Raw genomic sequence first — 23,448 nt, 5'->3', positions numbered from 1 at the left:
GTGTAGTCAGTCCAATATCCCTCAAAAGGTGTAGTCAGTCCAATATCCCTCAAAAGGTGTAGTCAGTCCAATATCCTCAAAGGTGTAGTCAGTCCAATATCCCTCAAAAGGTGTAGTCAGTCCAATATCCCTCAAAAGGTGTAGTCAGTCCAATATCCTCCTCAATAAAAGGTGTAGTCAGTCCAATATCCCTCAAAAGGTGTAGTCAGTCCAATATCCCTCAAAAGGTGTAGTCAGTCCAATATCCTCAAAAGGTGTAGTCAGTCCAATATCCCCCCAATAAAAGGTGTAGTCAGTCCAATATCCTCAAAAGGTGTAGTCAGTCCAATATCCCTCAAAAGGTGTAGTCAGTCCAATATCCCTCAAAAGGTGTAGTCAGTCCAATATCCCTCAAAAGGTGTAGTCAGTCCAATATCCCTCAAAAGGTGTAGTCAGTCCAATATCCCTCAAAAGGTGTAGTCAGTCCAATATCCCTCAAAAGGTGTAGTCAGTCCAATATCCCTCAAAAGGTGTAGTCAGTCCAATATCCCTCAAAAGGTGTAGTCAGTCCAATATCCCTCAAAAGGTGTAGTCAGTCCAATATCCCTCAAAAGGTGTAGTCAGTCCAATATCCCTCAAAAGGTGTTGATGAAGTATTATTTGAGTGTCTTTCTAACCTCCTGATGTTAATTCTGTCAGGGTTGGGATCAATTCCATTTCAATTCATTCCAATTCCACATTTTCCTCATTGAAAAGCATGGACTAGAATTGGAATCTGCTTTTCAGTGTACTTGTTGGATTGACTGGAATTCAAATGGAATTTGACCCCAACCCTGGTCTCTACATAACAGAGTAGGTCTTCTGTCATCCGGGCTAGTCAGACACTGCACATCGTACAGAAAATGGAGGCCCATAATGTTGAAGTTTTGTAAATGATTTGTATTTTACCTGACCACTTGTGTAATATTTGTATATTCTGGTCGTAGGGTTTCAAAACTATTTCAATAAGATAAGTGTTTTGATAACCTTATGATGGATCAAACAAACACGGACTTTCATCTCCGATTTCACTGTTCATCTGTAGACCGATTATTTCATATCTATTCTGTACATAGATAATATAGTCAATCACCACATTCATTATATTCATATTTCCATATAGAGCCTCTAGTTTAAAGGAGATCTTATGCTTAGTATGTTTAATGGTTGTCTATATTTCATACACGAAGAGGCCACTTTCCTGAATATTTAAAGGGGAAATCTACAGTTGCTAGATTCATTTTTGGACATTTTAAAGTAATGATATAGTACCATTTAATTCTAGAAGAATATGACTTGAAAATGCCTCAGGAGCTTAGTTTTACCCCATCAGAACCCAAAATATAAGCTTGTTTTACTCCAATGTTTGTAAACAATGTAAATGTAAACAAAACACTATATCCTAATGACATGGTGAAAACTTCAATTTTGATGTCCTGGATGGTCAGTCCCTGCATCCATATCTCTAGGAATTTGAGTGATTACGTTTCTTCAGCTCAACCCCCCGCTTTTTACCGAAACGGGTGGAGACAAACACTTCGATTTTGTTTCAACTGCTAGATTGGCCCTTTTTAAAGGAGGTAAGATGGAGGAAAGAATTAGGACCCTTTATGGTTGGTTACAAGCGTTTCACCATGTTTTTAATGACATTGTCCCTTACACGCAGTTGTGTTATTGAAGGGTGATTTTGTGTTGAAAATAAAGTACTTTTTTGTGCATCACAGGTATGCTGTATGGCCAAAAGCATGTGGACAACCCTTTAAATTAGTGGATTTAGCTATTTCAGCCACCAGCCACACCCGTTCATGACGGGTGTATAAAATAGAGCACACCGACATGCAATCTTCATAGACAACATTGGCAGTAGAATGGCTATACTGAAGAGCTCAGTGACTTTCAATGTGGCACCCTCATAGGATGCCACCTTTCCAACAAGTCAGTTTGTCAAATTTCTACCCTGCTAGAGCTTCCCCTGTCAACTGTAAGTGCTGTTAGTGTGAAGTGGAAACGTTTAAGAGCAACAACGGCTCAGCCGTGAAGTGGTAGGCCACACAAGCTCACAGAATGGGACCGCCAAGTGCTGAAGCGTGTAAAAATCCATCTGTCCTCGGTTGCAACGAGCACTACCGTGTTCCAAACGGCCTCTGGAAGCAACATCAGCACAATAACTGTTTGTTGGGAGCTTCATGAAATGGGTTTCCATGGCCGAGCAGCCGCACACAAACCTAAGATCACCATGCGCAATGCCAAGCATCAGCTGGAGGGGTGTAAAGCTCGCCACCATTGGATTTTGGAGAAGTGGAAACACGTTCTCTGGAGTGATGAATCACGCTTCACCATCAGGCAGTCTGACGGAGAAATCTGGGTTTGGCGGCTGCCAGGAGAATGCTACCTGCCCGAATGCGTAGTACCAACTAAAGTTTGGTGTCGGAGGAATAATGATCTGAGGCTGTTTTTCATGGTTCGGGCTAGGCTCAAATGTTCCAGTGAAGGGAAATCTTAACGCTACAGCATACAGTGACATTCTAGATGATTCTGTGTTTCCAACTTTGTGGCAGCAGTTTGGGGAAGCCCCTTTCCTGTTTCAGAATGACAATGCCCCCGTGCACAAAGCGAGGTCCATACAGAAATGGTTTGTCGAGATCGGTGTGGAATAACTTGACTGGCCTGCGTAGAGCCCTGACCTCAGCCTTATCGAACACCTTTGGGATGAACTGGAACGCCGACTGCGAGCCAGGCCTAATCGCCCAACATCCGTGCCCGACCTCACTAATTCTGTTCTGGCTGAATGGAAGCAAGTCCCCAGAACAATGTTCCAACATCTAGTGGAAAGCCTTCCGAGAAGAGTGGAGGCTGTTATATCATCAAGGGGGGGGGGGGGGGGTAATGATTGTGGAATGAGATGTTCAACAAGCAGGTGTCCACATACTTTTGGTCATATAGTGTAGACATCTATGATTTTGTTTTAAGATTTGGACTGGTGCGGACCAACCAAATGTGGTCTTGTTTTGGGGCAGAGCTCATTAAAACAAGGTTATTACATATTTCTACCTTTTTGTGTACATATTTATTAAGAATCACCATTTAGCTCTGCCAAGGCAGCAGCTACTCTTCCTGGAGTCCAGCAACATTAAGGTAGTTTATATACAACAAAAATACACTGCTCAAAAAAATAAAGGGAACACTTAAACAACACAATGTAACTCCAAGTCAATCACACTTCTGTGAAATCAAACTGTCCACTCAGGAAGCAACACTGATTGACAATAAATTTCACATGCTGTTGTGCAAATGGAATAGACAACAGGTGGAAATGATAGGCAATTAGCAAGACACCCCCAATAAAGGAGTGGTTCTGCAGGTGGTGACCACAGACCACTTCTCAGTTCCTATGCTTCCTGGCTGATGTTTTGGTCACTTTTGAATGCAGGCGGTGAGTCCACAACCCACACAACTGGCTCAGGTAGTGCAGCTCATCCAGGATGGGACATCAATGCGAGCTGTGGCAAGAAGGTTTGCTGTGTCTGTCAGCGTAGTGTCCAGAGCATGGAGGCGCTACCAGGAGAGAGGCCAGTACATCAGGAGACGTGGAGGAGGCTGTAGGAGGGCAACAACCCAGCAGCAGGACCGCTACCTCCGCCTTTATGCAAGGAGGAGCAGGAGGAGCACTGCCAGAGCCCTGCAAAATGACCTCCAGCAGGCCACAAATGTGCATGTGTCTGCTCAAACGGTCAGAAACAGTGGTATGAGGGCCCAACGTCCACAGGTGGGGGTTGTGCTTACAGCCCAACACCGTGCAGGACGTTTGGCATTTGCCAGAGAACACCAAGATTGGCAAATTCCCCACTGGTGCCCTGTGCTCTTCATAGATGAAAGCAGGTTCACACTGAGCACGTGACAGAGTCTGGAGACGCCGTGGAGAATGTTCTGCTGCCTGCAACATCCTCCAGCATGACCGGTTTGGCGGTGGGTCAGTCATGGTGTGGGGTGGCATTTCTTTGGGGGGCCGCACAGCCCTCCATGTGCTCACCAGAGGTATCCTGACTGCCATTAGGTACCGAGATGAGATCCTCAGACCCCTTGTGAGACCATATGCTGGTTCGGTTGGCCCTGGGTTCCTCCTAATGCAAGACAATACTAGACCTCCTGTGGCTGGAGTGTGTCAGCAGTTCCTGCAAGAGGAAGGCATTGATGCTATGGACTGGCCCGCCCGTTCCCCAGACCTGAATCCAATTGAGCACATCTGGGACATCATGTCTCGCTCCATCCACCAACGCCACGTTGCACCACAGACTGTCCAGGAGTTGGCAGATGCTTTAGTCCAGGTCTGGGAGGAGATCCCTCAGGAGACCATCCGCTACCTCATCAGGAGCATGCCCAGGCGTTGTAGGGAGGTCATACAGGCACGTGGAGGCCACACACACTACTGAGTCTCATTTTGACTTGTTTTAAGGACATTACATCAAAGTTGGATTAGCCTGTAGTGTGGTTTTCCACTTTAATTTTGAGTGTGACTCCAATTTTGAGTGTGATTTTGTTGTCAGCACATTCAACTATGTAAAGAAAAAAGTATTTAATAAGAATATTTCATTCATTCAGATCTAGGATATGTTATTTTAGTGTTCCCTTTATTTTTTTGAGCAGTGTATATTATTATATTTCATGGCACTTTTTACAACAGGTAGTGTTTGCCCTCAGGCCACTACTCTACTACCACATACCTGCGTAGGATACATCACTGTGAAGAGAAAGACATTCATACATTTTCCATAATTATGCATTTCTGTATAGTACAGATCAGGGACCCATAATCCTGTTACCTGATTTACATTTTTGGGGAAAACGTTGCATAAAATAGGGAGATTTTTACCGTAATTCTGTTACCAAACGTTGCATAAACAGGGAGATTTTACCGTAATTCTGTTACCAAACGTTGCATCCGCGCAGTTCTTCCAGTAAATATGTTGTTGTGAAATATTTATTCAAAGTAGTCCTTGTGCATAGAGTTGTATGGTTTGTTAAACTTTTAAATCAATGGTTTTTGTGTGGCATCTATTTTAAAAGTGTTAAATTAGTTTTTCAAATCTATGTAAATACTTTTAATTTGATACCAGAATGTTTTCTTTAATTTAAAAAAAAAAATGAACTAGGCAAGTCAGTTACAATGATGGCCTTCACTGGCCAAACCCGCTGGGCCAATTGTGCAATTGACTCCCAATCATGGCCGGTTGTGATTACAGCCTGGAATTGAACCAGGGTCTGTGGTGACGCCTCTAGCACTGAGATGCAGTGCCTTAGACTGCTGCGCCACTCGGGAGCACTGGGGCCTCAGACATCCCACACAAAATGGGTTGTGGACTAATTCGTATATTTTAGCCATTCAATTCACCCATGTCTTCAGGTGCTTGTAAAATACACCTTGTCCACTAGAGGGCTGTCTTTTACCACTTAGAACCCTCAGTAGGTTGGTTGTCATAGAGACAAAGCTCAGAAGCCATTTGGTTGCTCCTGAAATGGCACCCTATTCCCCAAATAGTCAACTACCTTTGACCAGAGCCCTATTTATTTGAACCTTTTTTAAATATTTTTTTTGAACTAGGCAAGACCGTTAAAGAACAAATTCTTATTTACAATGACGTTTTACCCCGGGACTGCTGCGCCACTCGGGAGCACTGGGGCCTCAGACATCCCACACAAAATGGGTTGTGGACTAATTCGTATATTTTAGCCATTCAATTCACCCATGTCTTCAGGTGCTTGTAAAATACACCTTGTCCACTAGAGGGCTGTCTTTTACCACTTAGAACCCTCAGTAGGTTGGTTGTCATAGAGACAAAGCTCAGAAGCCATTTGGTTGCTCCTGAAATGGCACCCTATTCCCCAAATAGTCAACTACCTTTGACCAGAGCCCTATTTATTTGAACCTTTTTTTTAAATATTTTTTTTGAACTAGGCAAGACCGTTAAAGAACAAATTCTTATTTACAATGACGTTTTACCCCGGCCAAATCCCAACACGGACGAAGCTGGGCTAATTGTGCGCCTCTTTATGGGACTCCCAAATCCGTCCGGTTGTGATTGCAGCCTGGAATCGAACCAGGGTCTGTGGAGACGCCTCTAGCACTGAGATGCAGTGTCTTACATCGCTGCGCCACTCGGGAGCACTGTGACATCAGACATCCCGGTGCTCTCATGAAAAATGGGTTGTGAACTAATTAGTATATTTTATCCATTCATTCACCCATGTCTTTCCTGTCATTACTAGTCATGACTCGACCAATCGGGGATTGTCATTGGCTGATAATGGCAGCCAACTTGTCATTGCAGCCATTCCTGGACTCCCCTTTTCTACTGCACCGTTATAATTGAAATCATAGTACCATGATGATCTTCTTGTTCACTACCAGTCATAGGCAATTAATGTACCGTTTTCCCAAGTAAACCCCTTTAGGCTACATTCTGTAACCTGAGGCGCTGATAAATTCTCCATGTTGTTTAATGTCTTCCATGTGGTTACATGGCTCCGTCTGGGGCTGAAAAATGACATCTGATTGACACTCATGCAGTCTTTGATCACGTTAGGCCTGCAGTACAGAGTGTCAGGTCTGGACACTTACCGTTTTACCCAAAAACCCTGCCTGAGAAAAATACTGCTGTTTTGTGAAATGACATCCTAGAGAGAAGCTATAGGAGTCATCAGAAGAGAGACCGTGGAATCTGAAAGCCTTTGGTTACCTTCCACACAACAACTAATCAGCCAAATATCAAGAGGTTTGGCTCATCTGACGAAATTGTCAGTTTGCTAATGTGTTTGGATACTGAAAGACAATTTGGCGTGTTTGAGTAGATGTTAACAGTCAGATGGGTGCGAGAATAGGCTAGAGGGATGGGAGAATAGGCTAGAGGGGTGGGAGAATAGGCTAGAGGGGTGGGAGAATAGGCTAGAGGGGTGGGAGAATAGGCTAGAGGGGTGGGTGAATAGGCTAGAGGGGTGGGAGAATAGGCTAGAGGGGTGGGAGAATAGGCTAGAGGGGCGGAGGGCGGGAGAATAGGCTAGAGGATAGGCTAGAGGGGCGAGAACAGGCTAGAGGGGGGAGAATAGGCTGGGAGAAGGCTAGGCTAGAGAGGGTAGAGGGGGGAGAATAGGCTAGAGAGGGGTGGGAGAATAGGCTAGAGGGCTGCGAGGATAGGCTAGAGGGGTGGGAGAATAGGCTAGAGGGGTGGGAGAATAGGCTAGAGTGGGTGCTAGAGGGGTGGGAGAATAGGCTAGAGGGCTGCGAGGATAGGCTAGAGGGGTGGGAGAATAGGCTAGAGGGGTGGGAGAATAGGCTAGAGGGCTGCGAGGATAGGCTAGAGAGATAGGCTAGAGGGGTGGGAGAATAGGCTAGAGGGGTGGGAGAATAGGCTAGAGGGCTGCGAGGATAGGCTAGAGGGGTGGGAGAATAGGCTAGAGGGGTGGGAGAATAGGCTAGAGGGGTGGGAGAATAGGCTAGAGGGCTGCGAGGATAGGCTAGAGGGGTGGGAGAATAGGCTAGAGGGGGCGAGGATAGGCTAGGGCTGCGAGGATAGGCTAGAGGGGTGGGAGGGTAGGAGAATAGGCGAGGATAGAGGGGTGGGAGAATAGGCTAGAGGGGTGGGAGAATAGGCTGGGAGAATAGGAGGGGTGGGAGAATAGGCTAGAGGGGTGGGAGAATAGGCTAGAGGGGTGGGAGGATAGGCTAGAGGTGGGGTAGGGAGAGATAGGCTAGAGGGGTGGGAGGATAGGCTAGAGGGGTGGGAGGATAGGCTAGAGGGGTGCGAGGATTGGCTAGAGGGGTGGGAGGATAGGCTAGAGGGGTGGGAGGATAGGCTAGAGGGGTGCGAGGATAGGCTAGAGGGCTGCGAGGATAGGCTAGAGGGGTGCGAGACAATTAACTGAGAAAGGGACATGGGGTTGATTTGGCTGTGTTTACATCAATCAACTCAGATTTTTCGCCAATAATTGGGAAAATATCAGGATTAGGCTTCCTGTGTAAATAGCCTTTGTACTGCAGTATGTTTGTGGATGAACAGGAGAAAATACTGACTTGTGAAGATTCTCATTCCCAGACACATCCGCCCAAATGCGCAGAGAGCCTGGTGGACCAGAGAGTCAAACTTGGCCTTCGTTAGCCAGTACAGAGAGCCGGGTGAAACTCCCAGCGCATACCATAAGGCACTGGTTTAAACCAATCATCTCCCACAACACCTTCCCCTAAACCTCCCCGTACGCTAGCACACCACAAGCACAGAGCCACGCCTCGCAGTCTTGTGATTCGCTAAAATTAAATTCCTTATTAGAGTTCTATGGTCACGCACACCAAGGCCAACTTTTGATTGGTTGATGTCCCAGGCCTATATGCACTGTACACAATAGCCTGAGGACGAGGTTAGTGAAGATGCAGAAACATAGAGATGCATATCACCCTCCCATGCAATATATGTTATTGTTAGTGAACCTCAATTAGCATCACATAATCATAAACATGTCGTGATGAGTTATCACCATTTCCCAACAGTGTGTAAAAAGCACGGAGTCATAAAGAATAATAGGAAAGAGTAGTAAATTATTTATTTCTACTTTGGGAAGTAAATGACCACTCGACTGAAGCTAGATCAGCTAGCTGAAGATATTTTATTTATTTATTTTAACTTGGCAAGTAGGTTAAGAACAAATTCTTATTTACAATGACGGCCTAGGAACAGTGGGTTAACTGCCTTGTTCAGGGGGCAGAATGACAGATGTTTACCTTGTCAGCTCGGGGGTTCAATCTAGCGACCTTTCTGTTACTGGTCCAACATTCTAACCACGGCTACCTGCCGCCCCAATATATCCATACTGTTGATGATGCCCTCCTGGGTAAAGACTGATTGAATTAACACTGTTTCCATGTCATTTCAACAACAGCAACAAATCAATGCGACGACGTTGAATCAATGTGGAAAACTGATTGGATTTGCAAACAGTCATCAACGCACTTCATAATGAAGGGAAAAATGGTAACCATGCTCATGTTACTGTAGCTTCAACTTATGTGTTACTGCAGCGTTCTCAAGATAAGTATGGGGTTATGGGGGATGACTTTGTTCTTCGCCCCCATTTATCTTCACCAGCGGTCGATCGCTTCGTTTGTGCGGTCCTCTCTTGATGAAGATAATATTTTTTGGGGAGCTGATCTTTCTGTCTTCTCAAGGACTGTATTGAACCATGTGTATGAGAGAAATAATGGACATCTGTCTACTCCTTCTTCCCTGTTATTGACTCAGTGCTTTAAACACACTGTTTTTATAATGAGGGGAATGGGGAAGAAGTCCGGACAACGTAGTTGTAGGTGCAGGCGAATAGAAGATGAGATGTTTGATGTCTCGGGGCTCTTTTCAATCCGCGTTGTGGGAGTTCAGATTTACAACGTGATTGAAAATGTTTTAACGGAGACTGCATTCACGGTAAACGCTGCTGCGTATGTCGGCTCAGTCGAAAATTACCTTTACATTTCTATTGTGGAATCTGTACCGTTTCAGGTTCACAGACTGAATAGAGCCCTTAATTGTGGTTGGAAATGGTGACGTCATCAACACTGAGTGGCAGAATGGTTTTACTCTCTTCATTCCAATGGTCCTCTTTATCCAGAGGCATATATGGAGATTATGTACATAGATACATACAGTATATATAATGTGTATATAAAGAAATAGTTTTGTTTTTATAAAGCACTTTGAATATTGAAAGGCCACATGCATTTATTTTTGTAAGTACATTTGAATGTGTTGTGCACTCAGCCACACACTAATAGATTGAGAAAACATCAAACTTGGTGCCTGCTGTGATAACACACCATAAAGATGCAACATCTTTCCTCTTTGACAAGTTACTCTCTATTTGAAGCATGACTAACAAAGAAGTGACTCACACAAGTGATGCCTCATGGCATGCAGCCATTGTATATGGCAAATTGGCGACACAATGACTTTGACCACATGAATGAAAGTGTTTCTGAACATGGGGGGGGGGACAGCAGCATGGACAGCGGTGGAACATATGGGAATAGGTTCTATAATCTCTGCCATAATCAATGCTGAGTTGTGAGAAAATCCAACAGTTTACAGATGACAGTTCAACATGCAATGTTTCAACAAGCAATTTCATGTATTTTATATTATAACAGACATGACCTTTTTAAAGCTGAAATCCACATAAGGGCAAACGACGCCGCTGTGCGCGCCAGCACATTTGTTATTGTTTTTGTTGATGAAACCGAGAGTTATGGAGTGTCCAGCATCGTGAAAATAAATAATTACAGTACGTACGCTGTTGGCCTATCGCGCGTGGAATGATGATGATGTCAGAGGGAGTGACTTATTTGTTGTTGTAATATCGCAGAAGGACGTGGCAGTTTTACCTTTATGGATTCCACCTGGAACGCTTTGAAAACAGGGGCCAAGTTAAGGTAACTGGAACTCTGAGGCTTTCTGTTTGTTATGTGTTGTACTATGTCTGATTTACTTCCTTATCAGTTCTATTGGATGCAAATACGCTGTAGACACTTGTTGTCCCATTGGCAACATTCTCAACCAAATAAACATTTCACACACTGAGACGTAGACGATCGAAAACAGGTGTCCAGATAGAAGGTGAAGAATCACACAAACTGTCAGCGTTGAAGTTCAGTAATGCTGGTTTGAGGAGCTTGTTATCTCAGAGTGTCTGTCTTGAAGACACACGAGCTTCTGTTAAATCAGACACAGTTAAAATGGATTTCTCAACACAAAATATTGACTGAAAAGATTTCCATCTGTCCTTTCTCTTGCTTCATCAAACAACATTGGAATACAGAGGTGAGGCAAGACAGACAATGCTTCGGCTCCACAGTTGTCCAGTGTGACTTCTGTCTTTCTGTTTTTTAAGTTTATTTTCATCAACAGAAAAAAAAAAGCTCAACTGAAATGTTTCTAGAGTGGGTTAACCAGCCAACCACTGTTTGAACATTGACAAACTCAGTACTACTCCAGTCCATACAGAACATGGTCATTAATGGTTGTTGCTTCTCCAGTCCTCCCACTGTGTGGCACAGTCTTCTATACACTCATTTCCAGTCAGAACAAGTAAGCATCTGGCTGCCTTTAGAAGACAACGTCCTACGAAGCGCCCTTCATATTAAAGGCCCAATGCATCCATTTTTATCTTAATATCAAATCATTTCTGGGTAACAATTAAGTACCTTAATGTGATTGTTTTGAACCAAAATGGTCAAAACGAAACAATGGCTTCTTAACAAGAGCAATTTCTCATGCAAGAACTTTGAATGGACTGTCTGGGAGGAGGAGAAAACTGAAAACTAGCTGTTATTGGCTGAGTTTTTGGAACTCTCTTTCTTATTGGCCTATTAATATATTAACCAATTTACTGCCTGGTGATGTTACCAGTCAGGCCAAAACTCCATCCCACCAAAACAGGCTGAAATTTCAGGCAGTCTTTTACAAACATCTCTTACACTAATAGGGCATCATCATTATTTAAAAAATGTCACAGTATTATCCCAAACTAAATATATATCAAACACAAATAAATCACGTTTTTGACTGCACTGGGCCTTTATGCGTCCTACGAAGGGCCCTCCATTACCTCCTAAGCATCCTACAAAATGCCCTACATATTAAGAGCACTACGATGGGCCCTCCATGTTGACGGTGGTGACGAAGCACCTCTGGAACAATCTCTCAGGGTCGGGTGGCTGGTTGTCACAGTCCAGCTTCCTGCTGAAGAAGTGCTTCCTGAAGCCCTGAGGGCCGATGGACGGTGCTGGGCCGGAGTGGCTGGGGCCCTCACGGGGGTCCAACCCTGGAATACCGAGACACACACGCAGCTGTACTTGTTCATTTTATTCCCAACCAGACATCACAAGCTGGCCCATCATTATGGTATGTCACTAGCTGGCCCGTCATTATGGTATGTCACTAGCTGGCCCATCATTATGGTATGTCACTAGCTGGCCCATCATTATGGTATGTCACTAGCTGGCCCGTCATTATGGCATGTCACTAGCTGGCCTGTCATTATGGTATGACACTAGCTGGCCCATCATTATGGTATGTCACTAGCTGGCCCGTCATTATGGTATGTCACTAGCTGGCCCGTCATTATGGTATGACACTAGCTGGCCCATCATTATGGTATGTCACTAGCTGGCCCATCATTATGGTATGTCACTAGCTGGCCCGTCATTATGGTATGACACTAGCTGGCCCATCATTATGGTATGTCACTAGCTGGCCCATCATTATGGTATGTCACTAGCTGGCCCATCATTATGAAACCAGACATCACTAGCTGGCCCATCATTATGGTATGTCACTACTGGCCCATCATTATGGTATGTCACTAGCTGGCCCATCATTATGGTATGTCACTAGCTGGCCCATCATTATGGTATGTCACTACTGGCCCATCATTACGGTATGTCACTAGCTGGCCCATCATTATGGTATGACACTAGCTGGCCCATCATTATGGTATGACACTAGCTGGCCCATCATTATGGTATGACACTAGCTGCTAGCTGGCCCATCATTATGGTATGTCACTACTGGCCCATCATTATGAAACCAGACATCACTAACTGGCCCATCATTATGGTATGACACTAGCTGGCCCATCATTATGGTATGACACTAGCTGGCCCATCATTATGGTATGTCACTACTGGCCCATCATTATGAAACCGGACATCACTAACTGGCCCATCATTATGGTATGTCACTACTGGCCCATCATTATGGTATGACACTAGCTGGCCCATCATTATGGTATGTCACTACTGGCCCATCATTATGAAACCGGACATCACTAACTGGCCCATCATTATGGTATGTCACTAGCTGGTCCATCATTATGGTATGTCACTAGCTGGCCCATCATTATGGTATGACACTAGCTGGCCCATCATTATGGTATGTCACTACTGGCCCATCATTATGAAACCGGACATCACTAACTGGCCCATCATTATGGTATGTCACTACTGGCCCATCATTATGGTATGACACTAGCTGGCCCATCATTATGGTATGTCACTACTGGCCCATCATTATGAAACCGGACATCACTAACTGGCCCATCATTATGGTATGTCACTAGCTGGCCCATCATTATGGTATGTCACTAGCTGGCCCATCATTATGGTATGACACTAGCTGGCCCATCATTATGGTATGTCACTAGCTGGCCCATCATTATGGTATGTCACTACTGGCCCATCATTATGGTATGTCACTAGCTGGCCCATCATTATGGTATGTCACTAACTGGCCTGTCATTATGGTATGTCACTAGCTGGCCCATCATTATGGTATGTCACTAGCTGGCCTGTTATTATGGTATGACACTAGCTGGCCCATCATTATGGTATGACACTAGCTGGCCCATCATTATGGTATGACACTAGCTGCTAGCTGGCCCATCATTATGGTATGTCACTACTGGCCCATCATTATGAAACCAGACATCACTAACTGGCCCATCATTATGGTATGACACTAGCTGGCCCATCATTATGGTATGACACTAGCTGGCCCATCATTATGGTATGTCACTACTGGCCCATCATTATGAAACCGGACATCACTAACTGGCCCATCATTATGGAATGTCACTACTGGCCCATCATTATGGTATGACACTAGCTGGCCCATCATTATGGTATGTCACTACTGGCCCATCATTATGAAACCGGACATCACTAACTGGCCCATCATTATGGTATGTCACTAGCTGGCCCATCATTATGGTATGTCACTAGCTGGCCCATCATTATGGTATGACACTAGCTGGCCCATCATTATGGTATGTCACTAGCTGGCCCATCATTATGGTATGTCACTACTGGCCCATCATTATGGTATGTCACTAGCTGGCCCATCATTATGGTATGTCACTAACTGGCCTGTCATTATGGTATGTCACTAGCTGGCCCATCATTATGGTATGTCACTAGCTGGCCTGTCATTATGGTATGACACTAGCTGGCCCATCATTATGGTATGTCACTAGCTGGCCTGTCATTATGGTATGTCACTAGCTGGCCCATCATTATGGTATGTCACTACTGGCCCATCATTATGGTATGTCACTAGCTGGCCCATCATTATGGTATGTCACTAACTGGCCCATCATTATGAAACCAGACATCACTAACTGGCCCATCATTATGAAACCAGACATCACTAGCTGGCCCATCATTATGGTATGTCACTACTGGCCCATCATTATGGTATGTCACTAACTGGCCCATCATTATGGTATGTCACTAACTGGCCCATCATTATGAAACCGGGCATCACTAACTGGCCCATCATTATGGTATGTCCCTACTGGCCCATCATTATGGTATGACACTAGCTGGCCCATCATTATGGTATGTCCCAAGCAAGACACTAATGATGATATGTCACTAGCTGGCCCATCATTATGGTATGTCACTAGCTGGCCCATCTTTATGGTATGTCAGTAGCTGGCCCATTATTATGGTATGTCGCCACCTCTGGTCACTTGTGTTACCTGGTGGTCGTAGTGGCAGGCCGTTGTCAAGACGACTGGGCTTAGTGGCGATGAAGAGGTAGCAGAGGACACAGACTGTGATGAGGAAGGCCAGGAGGACCACTGCTGCTATGGATAGACCTATCAGAGCCCCAAAGCTGGGGAGGGAGGGAAGTAAGGGGGGGTGGGGGGAGAGGGATAGAGAGGAGGGAGAGAGAAAAAAGAGGAAGAACACATCAAAAGAGAGTGAAAGAGTGAGTCTCAACATCAACAGTGAAGAGGTGACTTCGGGATGCTGGCCTTCTAGGCAGAGTTGGAAGGAAAAATACATACCTCAGACTGGCCAATTAAAATGAAAAGATTAAGATGGGCAAAAGAACACAGACACTGGACAGAGGAACTCTGCCTAGAAGGCCAGCCTCCCGGAGTCGCCTCTTCACTGTTGAAGTTGGGACTGGTGTTTTGTGGGTACTATTTAATGAAGCTGCCAGTTGAGGACTTGTGAGGCATCTGTTTCTCAAACTAGACACTCGAATGTACTTGTCCTCTTGCTCAGTTGTGCACCGGGGTCTCCCACTCCTCTTTCTATTCTGGTTAGAGCCAGTTTGCGCTGTTCTGTGACGGGAGTAGTACACAGCATTGTACGAGATCTTCAGTTTCTTGGCAATTTCTCGCATGGAATAGACTTCATTTCTCAGAACAAGAATAGACTGAAGAGTTTCAGAAGAAAGTTCTTTGTTTCTGTCCATTTTGAGTCTGTAATCGAACCCACAAACGCAGATGCTCCGGATACTCAACTAGTCTAAAGAAGGCCAGTTCCATTGCTTCTTTAATCAGAACGAAAGTTTTTAGCTGTGCTAACGTAGTTGAAAAAGGGTTTTCTAATGATAATTTAGCATTTTAAAATGATAAACTTGTATTAGCTAACACAGCGTGCCATTGGAACAAAGGAGTGATGGTTGCTGATAATGGGCCTCTGCACGCCTATGTGGATATTCCATTACAAATCATCAGTTTCCAGCTAAAATAGTCATTTACAACATTAACAATGTCTACACTGTATTTCTGATCAATTTGATGTTATTTTAAATGGACAAAAATGTGCTTTTCTTTCAAAAACAAGGACATTTCTAAATGACCCCAAAGTACTTCGAGAGACTAGTCAAGGATCATATCACCGGCCACCCTAGACTCACTTCAGTTTGCATACCGCCCTAACAGGTCCACAGATAATGCAATAGCCATCACAGTGCACACTGCCCTATCCCATCTGGACTTTCTGACGGGCCGCCCCCAGGTGGTGAAGGTAGGAAACAACATCTCCACCTCGCTGACCCTCAACACTGGGGCCCCACAAGGGTGCGTGCTCAGCCCCCTCCTGTACCTCCCTGTTCGCCCACAACTGCGTGGCCATGCACGCCTCCAACTCAATCATCAAGTTTGCAGACAACACAACAGTAGTGGGCTTGATGACCAACAACGATGAGTCAGCCTACAGGGAGGAGGGGAGGGCCCTCAGAGTGTGGTGTCAGGAAAAACACTGCAACAGCGCCTCTTTCAACCTCAGGAGGCTGAAGAAATTTGGCTTGTCACCCAAAAGCCTGACTAACTTCTACAGATCCACAATCGGGAGCATCCTGTCGGGCTGTATCACTGCCTGGTACGGCAACTGCTCCGCCCTCAACCGCAAGGCTCTCCAGAGGGTGGTGCGGTCTGCACAACGCATCACCGGGGGAAACTACCTGCCCTCCATGACACCTACAGCACCTGATGTCACAGGAAGGCCATAAAGATCATCAAGGACAACAACCACCCGAGCCACTGCCTGTTCACCCCGCTATCATCCAGAAGGCGAGGTCAGAACAGGTGCGTCAAAGCTGGGACCGAGAGATTGAAGAATAGCTTCTATCTCAAGGCCATCAGACTGTTAAACAGCCACCACTAACTCAGAGGCTGCTGCCTACACTGAGACTCAATCACTGGCCACTTTAACAAATGGATCACTAGTCACTTTAAACAGTGGAACTTTAATGCCACTTTAATAATGTTTACATATCTTGCATTACTCATATCATATATATATACTCTATTTTTTACCACACCTTGCCTATGCTGCTCGGCCATCGCTCATCCATATATTTATATGTACATATTCCCATTCACCCTTTTAGATTTGTGTGTATTAGGTAGTTGTTGGGGAATTGTTAGATTACTTGTTAGATATTACTGGACTGTCGGAACTAGAAGCACAAGCATTTCGCTACACTCATAATAACATCTGCTGACCATGTGTATGTGGCCAATTATATTTGATTCGATTTGATTTGAAATGTCCTTTTATTATAGATTTTAATTGAAGTATTTATCACCTTCCATAAGTTTGGCATACAATAGCCTATAGTTAATAAGATCACCATAACTCCAGTGCAAACCAATTGAAATGTGAAGATCCTATAAATCTGTTATCAGTATCCTAAAAAAGATCCTTCATTCTAGTGTATTAATCGTGTGCTCTTTGCTGTATAATTATGATCAACAACGTCTCTCATCTTGTGGTTTCTTGAGATAAAATAAAGCATCATAGTCTACCATTGTAATAACTCTACAAAAACTATGTCCAAAAAGCACACCATCATAAAGACTAGTAAAGATCCCGTACGTACCTGAGCCACCACATGTATCCATACTCATAAGGGAAAAAGCTGTTGGGATCATCACAGCAATACTTGATATCGTTAAATCCGCAGCAGAATGTCGCGCTCGGATCGCTCCCTTCTTTAGGACATGAAGAGCCATTCATAAACACATTCTCTGCGCTGTAGTAGCTTGTGCACTCAGAACTCATGCTGGTAGAAAACACACTCTTAGGGAGAAGAGTCGGAGAGATGATTTCCTTAGATGTTTAAAGGTCTCATTGTAATTCTATCCACATAAGTGTCCCTTGCTCTGCTGAAAAGTGCAAAACATTTATTTCAAGGATGCCACTGATGACTCTCTCTCTCTCTCTCTCTCTCTCTCTCTCTCTCTCTTCTCTCCCTCTCTCTCTCTCCAACAGTGAAGAGAAAAACTGGATAGGAGACAAGCCATATCTCTACAAAAGTGGACTAATTCATTAAATCATATCTAATCCATTTTTATCTTGCTTTGATGTCACAAACATGAAGGCCACATTTTGTTTTCTTAAACTTTCTTAATAAGTAGACTGACATCCTTAGCCAGGTTGCCGTGTCTGCTCAGCTATTTCATTCCACTCCTTGTGCTCCGTGTCATTTGCCTTTGGAATGTTAACACTAATGGTACCTAGACTATTACATAATTCATTCAAGCTTGAATTGAACGTAGGCGGTTCGCATGAAACATGATTGATGTAATCAGTAATATGAAAACCTTAAAAGAAAGAGTGCCCTCCACTTCATGTGTAGATACATTATTGCATTGAACATGTCTAAGAAGCACTGATTTCAAACTACAACAAACCCACTAAGCATTTACCATTTGGATGTCTTTTAGATAATCTTTTGGTGCGGTCCGGACCGGCCTTGATTTGACCTAAAAAAGGCAACTAAGATTGGTTCAGAATTGGCATCAATTATAGACATCTATGATAAGTCCAGTAGGGTTTTTGCCTTTCATGCCACAACCCGGGATTGTTGTTCGCTACACTGGTGTCAGAAATGGGAAGGCAGCCATGACCGTTAAACATCATCACTTGTAACCTAAGCAATATGGTGGAATCTCCTTCTACTAGCCTAGAATTCCACTGATCCTGCTTTTAGACCAGTGGGAAGTATTCTTGTGAACGAGTAAAGGCCTACATTTCACACTAAACATTTAACGACGACAACGTCTGTCCATACCAGCCGTCTTTTTTGGGGTCTTGTTTCGGTGCAGTCCGGACTAATCTTGATTTGTTCGTAAGAGTCTCATCTTTGGTGGAAACTGTTCAGGTTTTACAAACGATTTCATGATGATTTTCTTGTCCGTATCCTCTTGTGTGGAAAAAGACAGCTTTCACAAGCCTCCTGTTATGGAACTACATATCGACGGAAAGAGGCGAATGAGCTGCAACCACTACAAGAAACGGTAAGTCTCTACCATAAACACACAGGGATCTACTCAATATTCAAAATGAAGTCACTGTGAGAAGCTAGTGACTCTAGTTTTTTTTAAGCTTTTGAAAAATTGAACATAAGTGCATGTGACAGATGGGAACAATAATACATATTCTGCTGCAAAGTCTTTCCTATATTACTGTGACATAATGCCTACTTCATTGAGAATGTTTGTGCAGTTTTAATTTTCCACAGGAAAAAAAAACATATTTTCAAAGTCTGTAAATTATGTTTTTTCAACATTCAGAAAATACAAATTTTCTGCTTCTGTATAAAACATATTTTTGACATACATTTTATACTGACGTCAAAAATATGTCTTAAATGGATCTTCGAACCTTTTATTCAGCACGCACGTGAAATGTACGTGATGTCAACGTCTGGAAAAGAGATGTATTTTTTAAATGTAATTTCTCTAATGATTGGTGTGCTTCTTCTGCAACTTGTTTATTATTACAAATTAGGCACACATGTAAAATATTTTCCAAAGACAAAGTCAGACAGAACTTTCATAAATGGAGTCTTCTGTTCGGTTTCAAAAAACTTCCGCATAGCTGATGTTTTGACAGTGTCGGAAGTGGAACTACGTCAGAGCTGTCAAATCCACAAGCCGCTCCCGACATGATACCTAAAGCATACATTGCCATTGCCTGCACGCTTTGTTTAGCAGTTCAAACACTGGAATGTGAGAAGTAATCTCCACCTCGATTAGGTTGATAGAAATCCTCATTATTTCGTTGAATGATTTTCAATTTGAGCGTAATTATTTCTCTAGACCTATAGCCTACACTTTCTCATTCTGAATTTCTAACACCAGTGGGAAGGGTGTGGCTTCGTGACAATGATCACAAGAGCAGCTCTTCACCAATTTGACAGCTCCAACACAAATTCCCCTCTGACACTGGCCAAACATCAGCTATGCGGGTAACGGCTATCGGCAGTTAACGCTTGATCTGATTGAATCTAGGCCTTAACTGTTAGAATAGTGTGTTGATGAAGTTGTACAGGAAAAAAGAACAAACAACTTCTCTCTCTGTACTTTCCCTCCATCACCGGAGTAAAAACAGAGTAAATTATATTTTTATATATATATATATATATTTTTTTGTTGTTATATCTAATCCATTTTATCTTTATTTATTTTTAAGAACCACTAATTTCTCACGACAACAATGAAAGAAATGGAGAACTTTCATCATTTGAATCTTTTGTTTGTTATTCAAAGAACACAGTTGTTACAATATCTTGTTGATGAAGCCGAAGGACTTCAGTTTCTCATAATTGCATCTCAGTACTGAAGGAATTGTATTGAACAATGCTTAATCATTGTATTCTCATGGAATACAACATTTCCAACATATCCAAACAAAACAACAATACTTTCTCTCAAAGATTTTTTTGACCGCAGTAATTTCATGGGCCGTGCCTTCCATCCCGCTTCTGACACCAGTGTAGAGAGTGGTGGTGCAGGGAAGTGAACCCCTCCCCCCCCAGCAAACACAGAACGTTCTGAGAACCATACGTTTCTTAGAGCTTGGTGAGAGCGTGGTTGTCCTATGGTTATTTTTCATGCAACCGTTCAGCCAACACCTCCTTTGGCCGCCTTTCCTTCCAGTTCTCTGCTGCAATGACTGGAACGAATTTCAACTTTCACACTAACTTTAAACATCAGCTATCTGAGCAGCTAACCAATCGCTACAGCTGTACATAGCCCATCTGGAAATAGCCCACCCAATCTACCTACCTCATCCCCATATTGTTTTTATTTACTTTTCTGCTCTTCTGCACACCAGTATTTCTACTTGCACATCATCATCTGCTCATTTATCACTCCAGTGTTAATTTGCTAAACTGTAATTACTCCGCTACAATGACCTTTTTATTGCCTACCTCCTCACGCCATTTGCACACACTGTATATAGACTTTATTTTTTTCTATTTTGTTATTGACTGTACGCTTTCTTATTCTGTCTGTAACTCTGTGTTGTTGTTTGTGTCGCACTGCTTTGCTTTATCTTGGCCAGGTCGCAGTTGTAAATGAGAACTTGTTCTCAACTAGCCTACCTGGTTAAATAAAGGTGAAATAAAGAAAATAAATGCAGAAGCCCCCATCTCATCTAAAGCACCAGATCTGTTCACAGATATTATCCATGCAGAACCAGCAGACTCTAAGTCAACCAGATTAATGAAATGTGATAAAATGAATAAAGCAGCAAATATTACAAAAAAAATAATAATAATTAAGCGTGACACTGTCTATAGGATGCCAACTTTCCAACAAGTCAGTTCGTCAAATTTCTGGCCTGCTAGAGGTGCTCTGGTCAACTGTAAGGGGTGTTATTGTGAAGTGGAAACGTCTAGGAGCAACAACTGCTCAGCTGCAAAGTGGTATGCCACATAAGCTGACAGAACGGGACAGCTGCGTGCTGAAGCGAGTTCAAAACTACCGAGTTCAGAACTGTGAAATAAAGGTGAAATAAAAAATAAAATAATAAATAAAATCAACGTTCTGGGAATGGTGCAGGATGTTACTTAGGTGTGATTTTCAGTGCTTCAGCATAATGTTTCCTGCAGGTTTCTTCATGGTTTTATTTAAAGTCATGTTCTCAGAACATTTAGAGAATGTTAAGAAACAACGTTCTTCTGTGGGATTTTCAGTACTTCAGCTTAATGTTTCCTGCAGGTTTCTTCATGGTTTTATTTAAAGTCATGTTCTCAGAACATTTAGAGAATGTTAAGAAACAACGTTCTTCTGTGGGATTTTCAGTACTTCAGCATAATGTTTTCTGCAAATTTCCTCATGGTTTTATTTAAAGTCATGTTCTCAGAACATTAAGAAAACATTCCATAAACAGAGGAAAACATTAGTAATTGTTGTGGAAATTCATTATTGGGACACTCGAAGTCAATCTAAAATGAATCACTTTATTATCTACACACTGGATTGGTTCCAACCAACTCAATGCACCAAGTACACATGTCAATCAGGAGCTCTCTCGGGTCAGTCCTGTTAAATCTCTTATATACAGACACGTTGTATTTGCATGATTTAGCTTATTTATCATTTATAATTAATTAATCATTAACATCTGCTTCATTCATTTGACTGACCAACACTGGGACATGCATGTGACAGACTAATACCTCACGAGGCTTCTTCTCTATAAGCTGAAACCTTGAAACGGAGATATTGTTTATTCTCAAAACAAGGGTCTGGGTGTACTGCCAAATTGAAGATGTGGCAGTACAAGTGTTGCCCTAATCTCATCAGAGATGGCTATCCTTCCTTCTCTTCTTTGCCCTTGCCCTCTTCTTCCTCTCCCTCCTACTCCTCTTGCTCTCTGTCCATTGTTGGCATCCATTGTTCAAAACAGGTAATCTGACCTTTGACCTATTTATAGGCCTATACTACAGTAAAGCAGTGATTGGTTAGTGATCAGTTAAGCTATTAGTGTTTGCACATGTGAGGAGTGTGTGTGTGTGACCTGGTGAATAAGTGTAGCATTTTGATTGGTTGTGTTTGAAAAACGAAAGCAAGTCACTTCCTGTTAGATTTCTGTGTTTTGGATATTTGGTGTGTAATTTTGCACTTTGAGTGAGAGGTTTCAAAAATCGTGTGACATGAAAAGATTTTGTGTAAGCAGTTGGAAAAAAGTGTAATTTCCCAGAACAGGCAACATTTTCACCTCAGTTCTCAGAACGTTTAACAAATGTACAGTTTTACTGGTCAGGAAATGTATGGCTTCGTTCCCAGAAACAATGGGAAACCAAACAATTACGTTCCCACAACTTCCAAGGAACCAAATGTGCTAGCTGGGCTGGGTCACTGGTGTGAAAGGCAAACACCCTATGCATGAACCAATAGGGTTAACCCACTTGGTGGGAATTGTAATGTGGCTCATACAGCGAGGATAGCTACAATACTATAGCCTACACACCTGTTGCGCTCCTTGGTTTTTGCTAGTTTGCTCCAAGCGATATCTTGCTGCCCCCTCAGATTTGTCCTATTTAGCTAACCCAGATAGGTTACCAATCTCCCAACCAACTAGCTACCAAAAGCCATTTCAGGCTACCAATATAGTTTAGAGTAGCTAGCTTGTCTAACTGTCTTAGCTGGAATGCCTGCTGGCAAGGTTGGTAGACCTAGCAGAGAAGCATATTTAGTTCATTAAAAAAACACCAGTCATGAGGATACAGACAACTCAAGAGGAATGCTTAGATATGCAGAAAAATATATATATTTTTTTTTACATGCAATTAAGGATAATGATTGTGGCACTAGAGTGCAGGAAAAAGCTGTTAAAGGTGTTTGAAAAATGGAAAATTCTCCAATTTACAGACGGGGGCCTAACATCAAATCAAATTTATTTATATAGCCCTTCGTACATCAGCTGATATCTCAAAGTGCTGTACAGAAACCCAGCCTAAAACCCCAAACAGCAAGCAATGCAGGTGTAGAACATCCCTTCCGGAACACCCCCCAGCCATCCTCACATACTCACCTACCAACTGAATGGTGCTGTAGTAAACCTCAGAACTATGTAAATATATGACTCTAGTATACCAATCAGATGAAAATCTCACAGGTCAAACAACTTCCACCAGAAGTTTTTGTTTGATGACTTTCTTATTTTTCATTTTTTATAGTTATGATCTGATCTCTGCTTAGGCATTAGCAGCCAGAGCAGACAGACAACGGTATCTCTATGCTCCCCATACTGTACTGTCTTTAGTAATCCTATTTAGCTAGGCTAGCTAGGCTAGGCTA

General features: G+C 43.1%; 1 protein-coding gene across 1 annotated transcript; it reads right to left on the bottom strand.

Moving 5' to 3' along the window:
- Window positions 1–9,728: 9,728 nt before the first annotated feature.
- LOC115114033 (protein shisa-like-2A) lies at window positions 9,729–17,510 on the bottom strand. Its single transcript, XM_029641960.2, has 3 exons — window positions 17,232–17,510; window positions 14,590–14,726; window positions 9,729–11,874 (listed from the first exon to the last, which is right to left on the bottom strand). The coding sequence occupies exons 1-3, from the start codon at window positions 17,411–17,413 to the stop codon at window positions 11,699–11,701; spliced, it is 495 nt and encodes a 164-aa protein (XP_029497820.1). The 5' UTR covers window positions 17,414–17,510; the 3' UTR covers window positions 9,729–11,698.
- Between the last annotated feature and the right edge of the window lie 5,938 nt (window positions 17,511–23,448).

Source organism: Oncorhynchus nerka, linkage group LG9b (genome assembly GCF_034236695.1).
Source record: "Oncorhynchus nerka isolate Pitt River linkage group LG9b, Oner_Uvic_2.0, whole genome shotgun sequence".
Classification (NCBI taxonomy): domain Eukaryota; kingdom Metazoa; phylum Chordata; class Actinopteri; order Salmoniformes; family Salmonidae; genus Oncorhynchus; species Oncorhynchus nerka.
This window is presented reverse-complemented; position numbering and strand designations above follow the sequence as displayed.

Excerpts from the sequence above, each read along its gene's own strand:
- LOC115114033 (XM_029641960.2), bottom strand. The coding sequence starts at position 17,413 with ATGAGTTCTGAGTGCACAAGCTACTACAGCGCAGAGAATGTGTTTATG. Across the intron at positions 14,727-17,231 it reads GGATACATGTGGTGGCTCAG|CTTTGGGGCTCTGATAGGTC; the intron begins GTACGTACGGGA and ends CTCCCTCCCCAG. Across the intron at positions 11,875-14,589 it reads CCTGCCACTACGACCACCAG|GGTTGGACCCCCGTGAGGGC; the intron begins GTAACACAAGTG and ends TCGGTATTCCAG.